The sequence below is a fragment of the Corapipo altera genome, unplaced genomic scaffold (genome assembly GCF_003945725.1).
Source record: "Corapipo altera isolate COAL_440 unplaced genomic scaffold, ASM394572v1 105, whole genome shotgun sequence".
Lineage (NCBI taxonomy): Eukaryota > Metazoa > Chordata > Aves > Passeriformes > Pipridae > Corapipo > Corapipo altera.
Window position 1 is genome coordinate 1,933,172 of NW_020884965.1, and position 19,764 is coordinate 1,952,935.

At 37.3% G+C, this 19,764-nt stretch overlaps 1 protein-coding gene across 1 annotated transcript in view; it reads right to left on the reverse strand.

The window, feature by feature from the left end:
- The window catches only part of GTF2I (general transcription factor IIi), a gene marked incomplete at its 5' end in the record, with an annotated part of 29,512 nt that extends 14,013 nt beyond the window's left edge, over nucleotides 1-15,499 (reverse strand). The window contains 12 exons of the mRNA XM_027664703.1: nucleotides 587-652; nucleotides 2,456-2,551; nucleotides 3,037-3,120; nucleotides 3,791-3,849; nucleotides 4,359-4,542; nucleotides 5,052-5,123; nucleotides 7,107-7,165; nucleotides 7,483-7,666; nucleotides 8,354-8,437; nucleotides 10,866-10,918; nucleotides 12,309-12,492; nucleotides 15,424-15,499. Of these exons, the coding sequence (XP_027520504.1) occupies nucleotides 587-652; nucleotides 2,456-2,551; nucleotides 3,037-3,120; nucleotides 3,791-3,849; nucleotides 4,359-4,542; nucleotides 5,052-5,123; nucleotides 7,107-7,165; nucleotides 7,483-7,666; nucleotides 8,354-8,437; nucleotides 10,866-10,918; nucleotides 12,309-12,492; nucleotides 15,424-15,499 (1,201 nt within the window). The remainder of the gene's footprint in view (nucleotides 1-586; nucleotides 653-2,455; nucleotides 2,552-3,036; nucleotides 3,121-3,790; nucleotides 3,850-4,358; nucleotides 4,543-5,051; nucleotides 5,124-7,106; nucleotides 7,166-7,482; nucleotides 7,667-8,353; nucleotides 8,438-10,865; nucleotides 10,919-12,308; nucleotides 12,493-15,423) is intronic.
- Between the last annotated feature and the right edge of the window lie 4,265 nt (nucleotides 15,500-19,764).

Sequence of the window (19,764 nt, forward strand, 5' to 3'; positions counted from 1 at the left end):
TTCATGCCACTGGCTTGGTCTGCATACGAGACTATCCCATATGTATCTCACTTTGTTACAAGCCATGCATTTGGTCTCGGCCTCTTCTAGAGAACAGTACTAAGGGCAGTGAGATTAGTTCTCTTGTTCAAAAACCTGCACTCAGAAGAGTAATCAGAAATCATTACTTCCAAAACTCATTAGTTTCCAAACAGCCTGGACTAGAGGAAGTGCTGGAATACGACAGTGCACATCTCTCCAGATACGATCCGTAACGCATTGAAGTCCTGCAGAGTCATACAAAGTCCCATTCATAAGCAGAGTGAAGAAAGCTTAAAAAGATGTGTCAGGATGTGGATCACTGTATCTGTGGGTCATTAAAAAATTCATAATCCAACTACAACTTCTCCATTTCCAAATCCAAATAAAAAACTAGTGGAAATGAGACACAGGACTGCAAGCAAGTACATAAGAATGAACGCAGATGGGAAACTGTGTAGGGCACACAAGAATTGCAGGACCTCTGAAATAAACGTGAACATCTCTCATACATCTAACTGCATGTTCATAAAAAGGCTTCTCAGTAAAAAAGAATCAATAAACTTACCACATTTTTCATTAAAAAGATCTTCGACTCTCTGCTTTAAGTCACTAATTTTGGCATTCCATGCCTCTGCCAGGAGGAAATTGAAAGAATTAAATCAACGCTCACACAATGAATCAGTCTTCAAAGAATATTTTAAAAAATGCTTAATAAATTATTACGTTTGATAACTGATTTACTATGGCAGTAAAATGTGCAAAATGGCTTTCATTCTGCAAAACTATATTCACATCAATCCTCATTTTCCTGAAGCTTTGAAAGATATTGCTATGAGATAAAGCAAGGGCTATTAAAATTAATCCAAGAGTGATCTAAATTTACAGTATTAGGCAGTATAAAATTTACTCATCTGAACCACCACCCAAAATAGTGGCAGAAAACTATTCACGTGTTCAGTGACACAGCTCTGAAACACACACCTCTCTCCTGAGATCTATAATCTCTAGCCCAGTTTCTACTTCAGTGGGTGAAATCAGATGCCCATCAAGATAAGCATTTTGTTTCTGACAGCCACCAGAGAAATTACAGTCACAGAATCACAGAATATGCTGAGTTGGAAGGGACTCACAAGGATCATCAAGTCCAAATCCTGGCCCTGCACAGGACTATTCCAAAGAGTCACACAACGTGCCTGAGAGTATCATCCAAATGCTCCTTGAGCTCTGTCGGCCTTGGTGCTGAGAGAGCACTGAGGAGTCTGAAAAGTGCCCAACCATCCTCTGGGGGAAGACTCTTTTTCTAAGATCCAACCCAAACCTCCCCTGACACAACTTCATGCCATTCCCTTGGATCCTTTTTACTTGTGGCTGCACTAAGTGGTCTATGGCTGGTCTACAAAACTAAAAACTCAGTTTAAAGTAAAAAAAAAAAAAAGCCTAGGTCTATCAATAGCAAGCAAGTCCAAAAAAAACTGAACACAGCTCTGATTATGAATAACACCCATGTCAAAAGGAGCAGTCATTCCAAATCAGTATCTTATATGCATTCTCAGTTGACTCAGTAGGAGTAAAGTATTACTTTCTTTCACATTTTTTGACCATAACGCTAAAAAGAAAGCATGTGGGACAAAAAAGAAAAAGCAAATAACAACAAACTTTTATATATATATATATATATATAAGTAAGGATGCTGAAAAAAAGGTTTACTGAGACATAGAATTGCTTACAGTTACTCTGAGTGCAGTCACTCATCTTATTTGACTACGAAGAATTTATCTGAGTTGCAAATTGATGCTGCTTTCAATACAGAGACTCCTGTGCCAGAGCACTGCACAGACAGGCCTGGGCCTTTAAGCCCAAAAAGCTCCAGCCAACACTCGGGAACACAACTATATGGCTTCCAGTCCTGTCCAGCTTTTCCTTTACTGATTTTACAAACTTGGACTAGGCAATCATGCATAACTAGCTCTGATAGAGCATGGCTTACCAATGTTAATTCAAATCCTTCCTGGTTCCTACAGGAATGGTATGCCTCCACAGTGATGTCAATATTTCAGATTTGTTGAGTGCTTATGAAATTTATGCACTATATCAGATCTTAGCTGGGTTTATCCACTTTGGTGGTACTTTGCACCAGAAAAGTCCTTCAAGGGTCTGAAGCATCGTGCAGTAAAGACCAGCAAAATCTAAACGGGCCTGACCAAACCCAAAGATCTAACGGACCTGTGCTGCATTTGTACAGCATTCTCCATACATCATTTAGGATTTTTCTACTGCATATTACTCCACAGGATGAAGAACTGAATGTACATGAAAGCAAGAGCTTCAGTCATTCACTAACTGTACAACAGAACATGAATGCAAAATATGTAATCAGAATGTTCCATACCAATATTAAAAGAATGCATCTGTACGAATTCCCACAACACTTACGAAAAGAGAAGTCTTTTCCTTGTGGCTTGAAACTTATATTGGAGCCATTGGTTTGAGAATTAGTTTGAGTCCTTGTTGTTTGTGTTTTATCAGGACCTGTGAAGAGACATTACATATATACATGCAGAGAGCAGAAGCAAGACATCATACAAAAACAACACATCAAAGCTGATTACTAGAGAAATCTTAACTTCTGAATTAAGAGTAGAATAAAAAAAACCCCTTAAGAAGTTCTCGTAGGATTGTATTTAAGCATTTGATACTACTGATCACATCTGTCATTTCTCTGCCCATGGGCTACGTCAGTTCCCACATCTCTGCTTGCAATAATGGGCCAAGCAAGCCGTCAAATTCCAACATTCCACATAAGCATCATCTACACAGAATACAGTATTATTCAGAAACAAAAAGTAAAACTGTTTCTACATTAAAGTGTATCTGGAGCCTTGAAATGAAAGAGTTTGCTACATGAGGCAGGTGTACAAGTTATTTATGGACTACAAAAGCTGAGAAGAACAGAAACATAAGAAAAATAAAATAGAAGAGCATCAGAAGAATGCTTAATGATATTTCTTCCGTACTTCCATCAACAGTAACTTCAATCTCTGGGACATTTGAATTGCGTGCAGGACTTCGCGACCTTTTGGAACTCCCTGGACTCGTTGCTGGAAGCCAAGAGAACACAAGGTGTAAAGCACAAACCCTTTACAACCTATATCCTGCACAGCTAACAAAAAAACCCAGCTGTATTCCAAAAATTCCAACAGACTGAAGTAAGTACACTGTAAACCCTGAACAATACAGTGATGCTCACAGCCTTAAAAAGTAGTTTTAGTGCTCTTGAAAAAGGCAGGTATTATACCTAAATTTTCATGCCACTAATTCAGAAGAGAAGACTTCATTGTTTCTAAGGGTGAAGGACAGGTTTGGTACTTTTTATTATCTAAGTAACAAAAAATTATTAACATCTGAATTTTTTATAGGCAACTTCAAGGACTTTTTTTTTCTTATAAAATATAATTTTTACTTACTGCAGTTCACAGCTCTAAGTTAAATATGATTTAAGCCATTAAAAGCAAAATAAAAGTTGTCAAAATTGGGTAAGTTCCATTTTCCATACTAGGATAGTCAATTTAAAAAACCAGATAAATTTATGGATTATATTTTTCAAATAATAGCATTTGAACAGGCTACTATGCTAGATCATCTTAATGCCCTTTTTTTGCAACACCCGTATTTTTCAACCACAAAGATCTTTCAGATCTTTCAGATCTTTCAGTCTGCTAGGGAAGCAGAAACTAAGTATTTAGGAATTGATGGCAGCAAATTGTTTACCTTTTGTGTATTTTTTATTAGCCAGTTTTCGAGACAAATAGGAATTGAGAAGCTCGGGCCTAGAAGTTGGACAGAACACAACCTGATCAATTACAAGTCAAATAATACAGCAAAATGTTAACATTTCTTGGAATTCAGTTGAGTTCCAACACACATAACATCAGCTCTTTACAATAAAATTCTGCTAGAAGTGTAGATGACTCTCCCTCTACTTTAAGCAAAAAAAAAACCCCAACCATAAAGCTACATTTTCTTATCTGTAATTTTATTTTGAGTCTATTTTAAGCAAAAATAATAAAGAAAAAGAAAAAAAAAATAAGAAAAAAATCTTCTAGGTACAAGACCATTTTCCCTTCCCTAGATCCTTGATGTATGAAACACCCAATTTATACATCTACAGAAATTTAATGAGGAATGTATATCCTTTTATGAGACAAAACATATGTGCAAAATGGTCTTTCTGTTTCATGGAACCAGAATTTAGGTAGCACTTAAAGCCTAAAGTTGCTGGGAATAAAATCAAATAACTTCAAAATCATGAGTAAAAATAACTGAATTGCAAACATACTTTTTAATAACAAATTTGATTTTGTCACTCGCACGGATAATTCTTTCAAGGCGTGGAATTCCAAACCATGTGGGACTCCGGAAGGGGATTCCATCTGGCAAGCCTTCAACGCACAAATGCGCAGGATTTGACTCAAATACAGCATAGGGAACTTTCACTGCCTCTGAAATCCCCAGAGCTTGGCCTGAAAATAAAGATTAAATGATAGATTATATACTCAAATGGGTGGAATTTTATCTCAAGTGACTTTATTAACCTTGGCTTACAGAAGCTCTGTTACTCAGAGCTAATAAAAAACCGCAAACAACAGAAATATCTAAATAGATTTAAACAGATTTCCTATTATTTTCTGTAGAATAACTGCAAATGGGGACTTGGTCCATCTTGTTACAGGTAACATCTAAGCCTGCGGTGTCTAATATTTTCTTTTAAGAACTTTTTTCATCCAAAAGCTTTTGTGCACATACCATCATCTCTTGTCACAAGTCTGGAAAAGTTATGGCCTAGGATGCTGCTATAAAAATATTTATGTCAGTTACAGGATAGAGTCAGTAAAACATAGGTAAGAGGAGTCAAGATTTCCATATCTGTCCTAGTATATTTCTGATGCTTAAGTAAATACAGTAACGTTTAAACAGAGGAGTTTTAAAATGCAGCAGCATTACAGAACGGTTCATTTAGCATTTAACTTACCAAATTTCTTACTAAATAACTCTTCTACTTGGTTTCTTAGCTTTGTGATCTTGGCATTCCAATCTTCTCTCTCTGAAAACCAGAAATAGATATGTCAGAGAATGACACAGCTCTAGGAACAGAGGTACATTTGAACACATTTCTTCCAACATAAGAACTTGAAAACTATCAACACAATCACATCTGAGGAGACAAGGATACACAATGAATAATGATTACTAATAGCAGATTAATGACACATGCAATTCCTTCTATATAATGAAAAATCTGTTTAAATATAGTTACAAATTTCAAACACTGACCCAAGTGGGAGAACTTGTTTTTCAGAGCCTTTAGATGCAGGAACAAACTATTTTAGTGGCTCTTACAAAGTTGGAATTAATTAATCATAGTGTATAATAAATAACACTCTTTAGAGCAGAAGATGAGGATTTAAAGACTGCTTTGCTAAACATTTTGATTAGCATAAAAAAATCATCTTCAGTCGTATTCTCTATCGTAAATAAAAGCCAATTACAGGAGTGCTAACTAGCACGGACAATTTGTAGCTTAGATAGAGAAGAAAGCAAAGGATGTGGTATAAAAAGCACTTATTTTCTAACAAACGGCATCATACTTCATGTTTCATCACAAACCACAAATAACAAATAACTGCTACTGAGTCAAACCCATTCTTTCCAAGCTGTGGAATGCATGCAGGGAGGAAGCTATACAGAAATTTTTTGTTTCCAAATCCTATTTTTGACTCAGAAATTACCTAACTTGCTTAGTTCTAGTGTCTTATACTTCCATGGCAAGATGCATTATTATTTTTTGCAGTCTGGCCTACTTATCTGATAGATTTCACAGGTATTTAAAATCTGCATGTGTGTAGTCTCAGTGGCAAAGCAACTAGAGTAATTCACTTTAAAACACTGAAGTGTTATTCATAAACTATCTGTTGAGAGCACAGGATTAATTTTGCAAAAGAATAATATTTTGCTTAAAAGAAGTCTAATATTCTTTAGCAACATCAAGTTTGCAACTACAGTAGGAAGATCCTTGGTCTTTGTCTGGGAAAGTGGTTTTCACTGGTCTTTAAGCGCAGGAGATCATTTGCTGTGTTTGCCTGTCTGATATCAAACCTTAGACCCCAGAAAGCTTTGTGAGCACTGGTAATTCCAGAATCACTTATTAGTTAGTGAAAGATACAGTGAAATAACCAGTAAAAAAAAAAATAAAATTATTCCGAACATTCAGTCTGAGGTTTAAGAATCATCATCACTACTTACCTTTCAGAAAGAGAACTTTATTAGCTGTTTTTTTACTGCTGTCACTGGCACCTGCTGTTACTACTTTGAAAAAACCTCAGACTCAATGCTGCCTTTTCCTCTGCTCCACAGTGAACCCCATCTTTTCTACTGAGCTACCCACTTACTGAATATGAGTTTTTTCCTAAAATCCGAATAAAATCCACAATATGTTGTGATGATATAAGACAACTACTACTTACATGATTATTAAATCATATTCCTTTTTTTTCTCCTTCACACGAGCTATGTGTGTGGAAAAACATAGGAAGCCCTGGATATCCATTTGTGTTATTATTACAAGCAGATTCATACTCCTCTAAAACTCAATGAGATCTGGATTGCATATTCCTGTAGCAAGAGAGTCCCAATACACTCCAATTCAGGGCATTCGGAAATAAACCCCAAAATGATTCTCCCCCCCTGTTAAGGCACTTTGAAGAAGCTCCTACAACTCCTTCCCAACAGAGGCCTGAAAAGAGCCCAGGATCAGCTGTGAAATGCCAAGGGCCTTCAGAGCTTTCATTCAGGTCAGGACAGTAACTCCAGTTACTGGGGCTGTGAAGGTGACCCAGTGTAGTTATTCAAAGGCAGGTGGACTGCACCGTGATCCCACAATCCATGTTCATAGTGATCAATTTATTCCTTGCAGCCCCCATGAAGAACATGCCAACACACTCATCACACAAGGGTTACTTGAAAAATGCTGCACTTATCCAGCAAACCAAACCCTTCCATTCCCACTTGGAGACAGCACTTGTCTTACCTCTTGGGTTCAACTTGGGCTGAATAATTTCGGTTGAAGTGATAGTTAGCAGCTCTGGTCTGCAACAAGGACACAAATAATCTGCTTATTCTTGACATAAATTAAATATTACTACCTATCATGACATGAATTGAAGAGTCCGGATTTTTCTATTATGTTTGTCACTCTTGTCAACATGCTACAGAGGTATTTTGGAATACTTGTCTGGATTGCAAATACCCACTTTTTAATGCAGAATATTTAATTTGCCTATTTGGTAACTAGAAACCAAATGCTTCATGACTTCATGAAATCAAGTGCTTGATTACACACAGGGTGTTTGCTTAGCCTCTTTTTTAAGAAAACCTCAAGGTTTAGGCATTAAACAAATACTTACTTTTTGATCACAAATTTTATTCTCTTGCCCACTTGAATTATTTGTTCAAGGCAAGGGATTCCATACCAGGAGGGACTCCTAAAAGGGATGTTTTCTGGCAGCCCTTCAACATAGAGGTCAGTTGGATGAGCTTCAAATTTCTTGTATGGAACAACTTTGGGCTCACTGCTCCCCAAGGCCTTGGCTGTTGGAACAAAATACATCCAGTAACTGGACAGCAATCAACCTTCATTAAAAGCTAGCTGATACCAATTACTCAGGCTATTGCAATTGTGATCTTAGAACCTGGGACAATTCAGGACATCTAAATCCAAGTCTCAGCACACCAAAAATGTAAAAAATTTGCCATATTGCATGATGGTCTTGCTGGGCGATCACAATACCAGACTGAAGATTACTGGATTGCTCACTGAGGCATACTACAGTGGTTTTATCCAGAGTTTTTAGTCTATAACAGAGGATTATGCAACGTTTTATTCTAGCTCTTAGGAAGTTGACTATCTTTTATATTGGAGAGGATATAAAAATTCACCTGGAAATGTTCTAATACTAATTTTAATGATACTGCAATGGACATAAATAAGTAAATGGCTAGTTTATTCACCATCAAAGGAAAAATATCCAAATAGGAGGGAATTGAGAGCAATCAGAAGAGCTGTATATATGACTTATAATTATTTTTTAAAACTATGACTTTACCTTGTATAAGCAGTAAACTAAAACATTATTTTTCACTCAACTGCCAGGATTTTAAATATTTGAAAAAAAAAACCCTGATCAAAGGTCTCATTCACTTAGATGTTCAAAGGAAGGACTGAATACAACCTTCAAGAAATACAAAGCTATAAAGAAAAGAAAATAGTGTACTCACCAAACTTTTTACAAAAGAGTTGATCTACCATCTTTCTCAGTTTGGTGACTTTGGTATGCCACTCCTCTTTTCCTGTATTTGAGACTGACACAGAACAAAAACAAAATTTCTTAATTATTTTGGTTATATTTTCAGTTGTTCAGTTTACAGCATGCATAATCATCCTGCATTTTCAGGTAACACAGAAAATGCTGTGAGGAAGAAGCATGGATTCAACTGGGAACTACAAAAAAATAATCATTAAAAAATTACATAATATTAAAACTGAACAAAAATCCACTGAACCAGTGACATCATTTCCTACAAAATACACAAGAATTACAATGCTTTCATCAGCCACCTCTGATCTGCAGTCCCACTTGGAGATTTTTGCCAGTGTCATTTTCTGAAGAATTATCTTGATATTCAATGCAGAATTAGGCATGCCTATGGAATGAAAACCTGCTTACAAGGGATGAAAGGACATATAATACAAATCACTTTTTTCTTCTGAATATGTCTTTGTGACCAATAAGTCAAACTTATTGTCGAAGCTTTTTGTGAAGCTCGTACAAGACACGGGCAGCTGCCACACTGGGTTTAGCCAGCATGCAGAAGCAAAAACCTCCGTAACTGCACTGCACCAGGCTGGGCTATCAGCATAAGCACCAGCTCATGCTTCTCCAGCCATTCCTGAGCCAAACCATCACTGCCTGACTGGTTTTGTCTTGCAGCCAGTATCAGTCTTTTAAGGGTTTCAGGACTGAAGCCATTCTATAAAACCTTCCTGACTAGACTGCTTCCCACAGGAATGCAAACCCAAATCATCATTTCCTCTGCCAGTCAAAATACAGGTTCCATATTCACGCCATTCCTCTCCTGCTGGGGATACAAGCTAGCAGGTGCTACAGACAGAGCAGGACATTGGACGTGGAGCCAATGTCTTTTAAGATGGCAGTGGACACATGGAGTAGCAGAAGAGACAGTGAACTACTGGGAAAGAGGGAATCCAAACAGGAAGAAAAGAAAACTGAGGGAAAGGAGGCTCAGACATCTGCTGTCTTCTGTGTTCCGTGAGATGTTACTGACAGCTTCCACAGATGCTCTCTTCTCTTAGAAAGGATGCAGAGGTCACGCATGACTATCACTACAAGTTGGTGATGACAAGAAATGTAAGAAACTGTTCATAATGCTGTGTCATAAAAATTGCTTACCACTGGTTTTCTTAGCTACAGGGGTTTTATGAGATAAGTAATGTACTTCCTTTGCCTTCGTAATCAGTACAAACATATTAAATCTGACTAAAACAACAGAGAAAAGGGCTAACTTGACCCAGACAAAAGTACACCTAGGGTTAAGGCTCAGTTATTAGCCTACCTACTATTTTTGTAGTCAAATTTGCTGCTTGAAGGAACAGTAGGTTATTAAGACTCAAAACACTAGGTTAACTTATACTTCAGGAAAAGTTTAATTCCTGCACACATGTTAAAGACACATTTTTATGGCATAATTGCTTTGCTTAATTTATATCCTTAATATTCACCTTAGTACAGTCTTTGATAATACTTTTTACAACAAAAGACTATGAGTATATAATACAACATAACAGTGCTGCACTAGTGCAAACAGTTCTGTCTATATGCTTGTGTTACTGTCTGAACTAAGGACTTCTCTGGTATTACTAAAATTCACAGTTCAACCAGGTTGAGGGTGCCAGTCAGTATTTTGGGTTTGGGAGCAATTTCTTTGCAACTGTTTTTTCAGACATACAAGCTTTCAACACTTTGTTTAATTGGACATTTAAAAAAATGCTCTGAAGCCCAAGAAACAATAGAATTCAACTGAACGGAAAAACAAGTCGGGGAAAGACATTTACCAACCAGTGTTCGTGCAGAGGTACAATTCTTTCAAAACTTGATTCTTTTTCAATGTTAAACTTCTTTCTCTCAGTTTGAGAGGAAATGAATTCATGGGTGCAACTGGAAAAAAAAAATCTATTCCTGTAGTCTTAAATTTCCATGGTCATTTTTGCTATCTTTGCCATCTTTGGATGGGTGCTCAATGGAGACAAGACATGTAAGAGCATGAATCTGCTGAAAAGTATTCGTGATGGGAAAAGTGGCTGGAATGTATTATTTTTGCACCACTATAATCACTATGTTCATCAGTGCATTTCAGTTAATCTGATTTTGGAAAATACCATATATAAGCAATTATTCCACAGTACAGATAGTTCCCAGTAAACTCTTATCAGCTGTGGAAACTCTTGCCTTTTCTTTATATCTCAACAGACTAACACAGCTCAAGGTTTTTCCTTTGAAAACCAGCTGAATCAAATTAATTGACAGAGCATTAGTAACACTGGCTTGGATAACCAGTGGAAAACTCCTGTCCCTCTGTAGCTAAAGAAAATTCAAATCCAGAGGAATTATTTGCAATGTGTTATTAGTAAAAGCAAATTGTAGCCACCACTAAGACTGACAAATATGAATATCATACTGTACTTGTACAACTCACACATTTGAAAACTTACCTCCTTTAGCTGTTTTGTCCAATGGAACATCTGTTGAATTCAGAAGTTCATCCCTAAAAGATTTAAGATACATGCTTAACAGTAACAGACGCTTTGAGAAACCAGCCTCCAGTTACAGCCTCAAGTTACTACTGAAGGAAAAAAACCAACCAAACAAAAAACGCCTCAGGGGACATCATGATTCCCAACATTAAATTCCAATTAACACCAAAGTAGCATAAAAGCTAATTGGAACACTACTGACAAAACATTTTTCATGCCTGATATCCATATCCACCTGAGCTATAACATTTCATGGTAACATACAGGTTCCACTAAACTTAACTCTAAGATACATTTCATAAGAAACAAAGATCCAAACCAAAAGTTTAATCTCTAAAAAAGGAAAACTTCAAAGCAGACACTTCGGTTTCTCAAATACATCTAGTTTTATCCACATTTGAACAAACATGAAATTAAACATTCTGATGTTTCTCACAGAGCCAAACTGGTTTTTGAGCTGCTCTGGTTACCACATATTACAAAACCAATAAACAGCATAAATTAATTTCTGTTAACAACTAAGACAAATTTGACAAGAGAAGGTGCCAGCATTGCATGGATACTAAAATCTATGCATAGTGTCTGATTTTAAGTCAGACAAAAGGTAGATCTACACTTCTTCCTCTTTCCTAGTTATCTGCAAGTATCAGGATGACAGAAACTGGCCATGTACCTCTCAAATAGGAGCAACTAGCACAGGGGCAGGGGCTGTCATTACTCCCAATTCTGAGCCTGACCACTGCAATCAGCAAATTCCTGTCCATTTCAAAAACTTGGATTAGGCCCTACACCACTAAACCCCAGGAAAACAGGAGCTGATACTCACTGAAGCTTCCTTTAAGCTTCAAGCAGTCTCTAGGTGCACCTTAGGTGTCCTTCATGTATGCTACCTGATCTACCTCCAGGCACACACAAGACACACATCCAATTAAACAACACGAACCAGTAGCTATATCTTGGCCTCAAGCCTGCCCTGGGAGTTCCTCTATACAGATACAGCCATAGACACTTTGATACAGCGTTCCAGCAAGAAAAAAAAATAAAAACACAAGCTGAAATTTAGGCCAAGATCCTTAGATAGCATCAAATATGCCAAAGTCAATGGCTTTCAACAGGTACTGCAGCTGAAGAGATTTGAACAGTACAAAGAGATCTGCTCATGACAAGAAATCCATAATATTGAAGAGATCTGTCCAGAGATCTGTTCACACCACTATGGTGTTCTGCTGGTCTGATAAGCTGAGTTTATCAGAGTGAACATCAACTAAAAATTCCTCCTTAGTATTCCAAATGAATATGTCAGTAGAAACCAGTCTGGAAGTTCTTGAAGATAAAATGAAGCGGAGAGGAGCCAGCAGAAAACCATGAGTAACGTACAGACAAAAATGCAAAGTTCCTTACCTTTTAATCACAAATTTAATCCTCTCCTTTGCTAGAAGTATCCTCTCCAGCCGGGGAATGCCGTACGTGGATGGACGCCTGAAGGGGACACCTTCTGGCAGCCCTTCCACTTTTAAGTCTTCTGCAGTTGACTGGAAGAGTGAGTATGGGATAGAAACTCGACCTTTTGCTTTTATAGCTTCAGCTTTGAGGAAAAAGGAGAATAAAAAGATTAGACTGGCTTGTGGCTCTAATCAAATTACCTGTTTAATATCACTCTGATAAACATTATAATTAGTACACGGGCAATTAGCACATTTAAATATGCAAGCATTCATTGGTTTTGTTTTGTAGCAAAATCACTTTGATTCACAGTAAACAAGCTGCAGATGCACATCCTCCTCTTTTCCCTTTACTCCGTAAATGTTTCTAAACAGTTAACAGTTCGTAACAATTGCACCTGTTAGAGTGCAATAGAAGTCACACTATTTTCGTTTTGTTTAACAGTGCATTTTGAAAGATGAAGTTACCTAGACTTAATTATAAACCAAGCATGTTTCAGTTCACTAGCTCTTACTATTATTATTTGTTACTACTATTGGCTTACAAGAGTCATTAAAGCCTTGGAGGAGGGGCACACATCCCTTATTTTTCAGTGAATTCCTAAAGTTGTGGTTTATTTTAGAAATCCAAGGAACCACTACGGAAATAAACAATACACTTCTAACACTACTGAAAAAAGCATGGCCTTACTAATGAGATCTTTGAAGCAAATGGAAAGCAGATAACTGACTCAGCCACAGATGGAAAATAACCATGATTATGAGGACCATAATCATATCAATACATGTAACAGGCTGGCAAATACTGGAGAATGAGACGAGGCTTTGCAAATATGAAGAGGGCTGATTTCTTTATACTCCCAAGGGTATGTTAATTTTGTAAGCCATGCAACAAATAGTTTGGTACATTCTGTTGTTTTGCTATGGAAATTAGATGTAAAAAGTTCTTTGAGGAGAGAAAAGCCAAGCTAAGGCCAAATTAGAGTACAGTGATGCTGTGGCAGCATTTCTGAAAGCAAAACTACTCCGGGCACCTTTTCAAGCAACTTAATGTCACATCTAAGTGGCCCGTGGTTCAGACATTGTCTATGCAAAATGCTCTCATTAACTCACAAATTCTTAAATGCAATAAAACAGTTTAAGTTTTAAAGCTATGTGGGTAACACACTCTTTCAACCACTTGGAACCAGAATATTTCTAGGAATGTTTATCACAAAATAGGGAAACTTTGAAAACAAGTACATTTCTTAGTACAGTCTTCTATTAGTCTTGTACATGTCATCTTAGACTTGTATGTATCTTAGTCTTCTATGCTGATTGGAACTGAGTATCAAAATTTTAGAAAACTGCAAGAACGGTGTTTCAATTAGACTTGGTTTCAACTGGTAAATACAAGATGGCCAAAACTGGAGACAGAGAATAGAATCATAGAGATGGACACGAACCTGTAGATGAATCTTAGCAAATAGACTAATGAAACCCTACTCAAACACATGCCAAAGGTGCTCCAGAACAATCAAAAGAGCTGTTGTGTATCACCTCAGTCCCCCATTAATGTAGATTTTTATTGCAGCCATATACCACTTTCAAGAAATTAAAAAAAATTTATTCTCAGCCCTGGGGGCTGTTGTGGCATGTGGTGAAAAGCGCAACAAATCCAGCAGACAAGCCTCAGGGTAACAGATCAACATCACTAAAATCCAGATCACTACCAAGCATCAAGTAAGAACAGCTTCACAGGAACAGAAATCCTCTCTGTTTAAATAAGTAACTAATAACAGGTAAGTTTTTACAAGTGAGAGTCTTTATTTCACTTAAATCAGCAAATTTTTTAGCCAGTACACTTCATAGAGCCTGAAAACACCATCAGCATCACAGTCTGCAGTGAGGCTTCTCAGATTTGGAATCTTAAATATTTTTGCATAGAAATTCTACTCAATACAGCTTTCATTTTTATAAATTAGTCTGTATATGTAAAGTCACTAACAAGTAAACCCATTTAGTTTTCATCTAGACACAAAACTGTATTTTCAGACACATCAGTTGCAATAGATTACAGTGACTGACATTGCTAAAACACTTTGGAGCTACAAAAGTCAACAAATTTGAAGAGCATTTTGGGAATTCTGGATATCCATAACTCATTTCAGTAAATGGGAGATAAATGCCCATACAGACAGAAAGAACTAGAGTCTGATAAGGAATTGGTTTGTGAATCAAAGCAATGTTGTCATCCACAGGGAAAAGGGGATAGTTTAATATCAGATGCCCTGCTATGGAAAGTCAGGAATAGCTCAGTATTCCACAGACTACACCGGAGATTTTTAGGCTGACTATGTGCAAACACCAAAATCAAAATTAAAGCAATTCACTAAGAATGATGCTCCTTTTTAGAGCAATTAAAATACAGCGAATGAGACCCTGAACTGTTTTAACTTGATGTGAGTTGCTTTCAGTGGGCTGTTTAAATGTCAGATGATAGTCACACCCGAAACATTCTGAAAGCACTTCCACTTTTTGTGGTAGATGAGCACCACCATTTATTTTGAAATCTTTGCTGACGCAGTTTTACTCTGTGATACTGGGACACAAAATACATCTACGTGCAGCATCTGGAAACAAATTCCAAGGTCTAACATGTCTGATGCTTTTTCTTTCCAAGAGTCATTAAAATATAATTTTTGCTTCACTGCAAATCAATCGTAATCAGACAGGAACAATCAATGAGTGGCAACCTCTCCCTAGAACCATTCTTTTATGTAAGAACTCGGTGTAATTACAGAAAAAAGGACAGCTCTCTCAAATGTGGTTGCCTAAGACACGAGCATGCTGGAGTTCCAGGAAACTGAACAAAACTAGTACCAAGTTTTGCACTTTGGTGCCAAACGGAGACACTCCCTTTTGAAATTACTCTGCTAAACAAAAAAGCCAGTTTTACATCTTCTAGCAGTATTTAACCCTTTGGTGCTGTCAGTTCAGGTGTACTCCTGAGCCAACAACAAGATGCAAGCCAAAGGGCTGTCACAGTAACAAAGAACTAGAGGCAATGGTTTGGAATGGTGTGTAACACATACCGTATTTTTTTTCAAACAGCTCCTCAACTTGCTTTCTCAAGTTTGTAATTCGTGCATTCCATTTCTCTGCAAAGAGAAGGACATGTCAGACTACAAACAAAACTGAGAATCTCTTGTAAAATCTGCGTTACTAACGAAATATGCAGTGTGCTTTTACTGCTCACTTGCATACAGGTGACTGCAGAGTACAGTACAGGCTATACTTAAAGCAAATGGATATGTTCAGGAAAAAAAAAGTACAAAATAAATTTTTTAAGATTACCTCCCAAACTTGTATATTAAATCGAGTTAAAAAAAACCACAACACAAACCAGGCTAAAGTAATTTCCAAAACTGGTTTCTCTTTGACAGATCAGTCAGCAGCTCTCATAGCCATCAGGGGTAAAGGCAGTTTGTAGCTGCTGTTGATAGTTATCCAAATTTGTGTGCTGAAAAGCTTAATTATTGAAGCTTGATAAAGCATACAGTGAGTACATGGAGTTGTTTTGGCACAAATCTGTATAACTATCTGGGTCAGGAGGCATTGTGCCATCCTCTACCTTAACCCAGCATTTCTCCAAGTCCTGGTGTTGCAAAACATCCTCAGAAATCCTACTTCTGAAAGAAGATACAGACTGCAAGACAGAAGTTATCCAAATCCAGTCCTGTGTTACATGGACAACTGGATTAAATGGCAGAATTTTAACAATTAATTTTCTGCCTGTGACAGAGCACACGTTTTCACTGCTTTTTTGTACTATCTCAATGCTTTTAGGAAAATCCCACAACTCTTTTGTAGATGTTACCAGATGTCGTCTGGCCTTTTAAGAAAGAGTTAAGCAAGTGTACTTACAGCTTATTTCTTACTCCAAAGACTTGAATCTAGTAACTACAGAGGTCAAAAAATTATGCCATTCAAGCTATGACACTTCCAGTTGTCAAAAAATACTTATATCAGACAAGACAGAGGACTGAATTTTGAGTCTCTATCAAAAGGCACTTTAATATTCATTCTCAGACCAATGTACACAGCTTTGGTGTCTATATTTAATGTTTGGGGTTTTTTTTAATGTAGTTTCATGGATATCAATAGGACAGAATGCTTCAGATGTAGGCACGAATTAGACCTTTTTTAACAGGGAAAGGGTATTTTGGTATGCTGCCCTGCATCCACACAAACTCTTCATTCTAGTTACCTGGCAGATTTTGAAATTACATTCTTGTGGATAAATTTATACAATTACTTCTGCCACCCTTCTACTGCTACCCTGTACTGCACAGCTTCTTATGTGATAAACACATTGTGAGCTCAATGTTTTCTATTCCTGTGTCACTTTCTCCTTACAATATTCCCTCTTTTAACTTCAGATATACAATACACCTAGATGAAGCTCTCTCTGATTTTAGCACAACCACCAACTGCATTTTCTGTTGACCAGTGGAACAATGGATTAAAAGCAGCTTTACCAGAAGAGTCAGGAAAATATGAGCCAGAACTGGCTGGTCTAAAGGGGAAACCCTACTTTACTCCACAAAGCTGGTGAACACACATGGACAGTCGTGGAGTAAGAGTTTTAAAAGGCATTTGTGTGACTCGGGAGTGGAACTCAGAGGAAAGCATCAACAGTTGAGATCCTGTCAGTTCGTCAAGCTCTAAGGCAGACTCGAGAAATGATTTCCTCTAAAACTCAGGCTGGTTTTTGTCAGAGGGAGAACAGGTAGAAAGAATGTCATACCATATTACAAAACAACCATATAGAAGCATACAAATAATATGGAATATTGGTGGTTGCACAATTTTAGGAGACACTGCTCCTACCCTGACTGGTCTCCTACATAAGCCATTAAGCTATCAAGGCTTCATTTTTCTCAGTTTCCAAATCTCACTATCACTGGTCAAATATACCATGTGGATCTTTTCAATCTCCTACTTTCATGTCCCTCTCCCTCCAATGGAAACACTACAGGGATTCATAATCAAATACACCACATTACAGGGATTTTTTTTTTGGAATGGTGAATACACAGAGAACAGGAAACTGGAAAAAAAATCATAACTGGCTCACATTTTGGTCAGCACACTGTTTTTTTGGCTACTTTTATACTTTATTAGTAAATCGAACAACAGAGATATTTAAAAATTCAGAGGGACTATCAGGTAACCAGTGTGATTTTTCAATCTGATTGTCAGCATTACTAACCCCTTGGATCCTGACCAATTACTGTAAAAACATTCTTTCATCACACACTTTGTGCTCATATAGCAAAGTTGAAGACCTATCACAAAACTAAGCTGATACTGTGTTTTAGTAATCACCAAAAAGCAATTTAGTTTTTCTGTAGGCACCAAAATAAACAGTGGCTTCCTTCTATTCCTCCATAAAAACCTTCTGATACACCATCCCAGTTAAATAACAATCCTGAAAACTTCCCCCATTTGTCCACAGTCTCCTCAATTTATCCATTCTCTGCTCCTTTGGATATGTTCCAGATAACATCCACTACAGCTGAGGAAACCTGCACAGTGTACATACATTGATGCTCAGGTACTAGGCACTCTACTATTTCCATATCCATGCCATAGAGTACTCCATGGGGAAATAAAACAGAAAACACTCAACTCAGCATGGAAAACACAGAGCAACTCTAAGCATACTGCAAGCTGGTAAAACCTGTGCTCAACAGTGGGCCAAAATGGTGAAAAACCATACACACTTTCCATCACTGTCGTAGTCAGACAACAGCTAGAGGGACTTTATTCCCCACTAAAATGGTTTAACACAACTGCAAGACACAACTTGAGCCTTCTGACCTTTTTATAAAATTTTTTAAGAAAGCAAAAGAACGTGGAAAGTGATTTTTACTGACAATGTCAGTTCCTTTCAGCAATGATATTTTTTAACCTCAAACAGCTGGTTCAGATTTTTTTTGAAATCCAACCTCCCTTCCCAGAGATTATTAAATTCTATCAAACATTTTAATAGACATTTGTTACAATTATTTTCTTTTCCTGTCTCCACAAAACTAAGAGCACAGTTCATTAATCATCCTGTTTCTCAGGCCACTTGGGCTACCTGATCAATCAATCAAGACATCAAGGAAGTCCCTCCAACCCAAACATCTCATTGCTGTTATGTAAAATACTGAAAGTCCTTATCAGATGAGACAGATTTCTCTCTCAAGCATCTATACTCCCTTTCCAGTTTTCTGAGTGCATGTGCCTTTGTCATTCTGCAGCTTCTCATGATAGAATTAAATTAACCACCTCCTTTCTCCTGTCCCATTAGCTAATATTAGACTTGGTTATCAAAAGCGCAAAGTCTTCTGAAATACCCAAACACCAGCACTGAAACTACCAACAGTTGCTATTTTTTCCATTAGAGAAAATGAAGTATCTTTCTCTGAAGCTTCTCACATTTATTTTGTGTTTTAAACAGACCTGGAAACACTATAGAGAAATGCCACTTTCTGTAGGTGAACCCCAAAGTGAACATGAGGGGCAATAATGCCAATACAAATTAGGAAACCCAGGAGTAATGATGTCTGAATAACTCGTGAGCTGTAAATCCCTGTCATGTAAGTGCACAGTGGGTGGTTTAGAACAAAATTTTCTTGATAATAGCTCAGAGTAATAAACTACTAAGTCAACTCAGAGCAACAGTGAGCACATAAGCTCTGAGATGCTCTTAAACTGGTGTTTCAACATTGCAAGCTCAAATAAAATTTTTATTGTCCTAAAAGCTAACTACCTTTGCTCTAAATCTCTAACCAACATCACTCTTGATTTCTCTTCAAAAACTGTTGTCATGCAAAGCTTAAATGCTGTTTTCTGCTGAGAGAAAATATATAGGGAAAGCTTTGCAAGAGTAAGTGGTAAGTATTGCACTCGCCAATGCTGACATCACGTTCTCGGGTAGCACTCAAAAATAATGTTAAATATGGAAGTGGCTACTAGTAGTAGTAATGACCTTAAAAGATGACAGCTCACAATACTTTATTATTTTGGCTGAAATTAGCATTAAATACATGTTTCACACAATACAGATGTCAGAAGGAGATCCAAGGGGACTTTTCAATTCACCTCAAATTCCAGAATTCCTAAGAAACATCTCAAAAAATGTGCCAAAGGACATATTCCAGACTGCACAGAACCTTATAAAAAGTAGGCAGATGAATGGGCTATGTGTCCAGAAACCAAAACAAACCAAGGAATAAAGGAGAGGTAAAGGACTTCCAAAAAATCCCAGGGGAAGCATCTTCGACCAGAGTAACCACGGCATGTGGATGCATTTCTGTGGAGAACTCTACACATGGGATCATGAAAGAACACCACCAAAAAGATCCCAACTTTCTGTGTGTCCA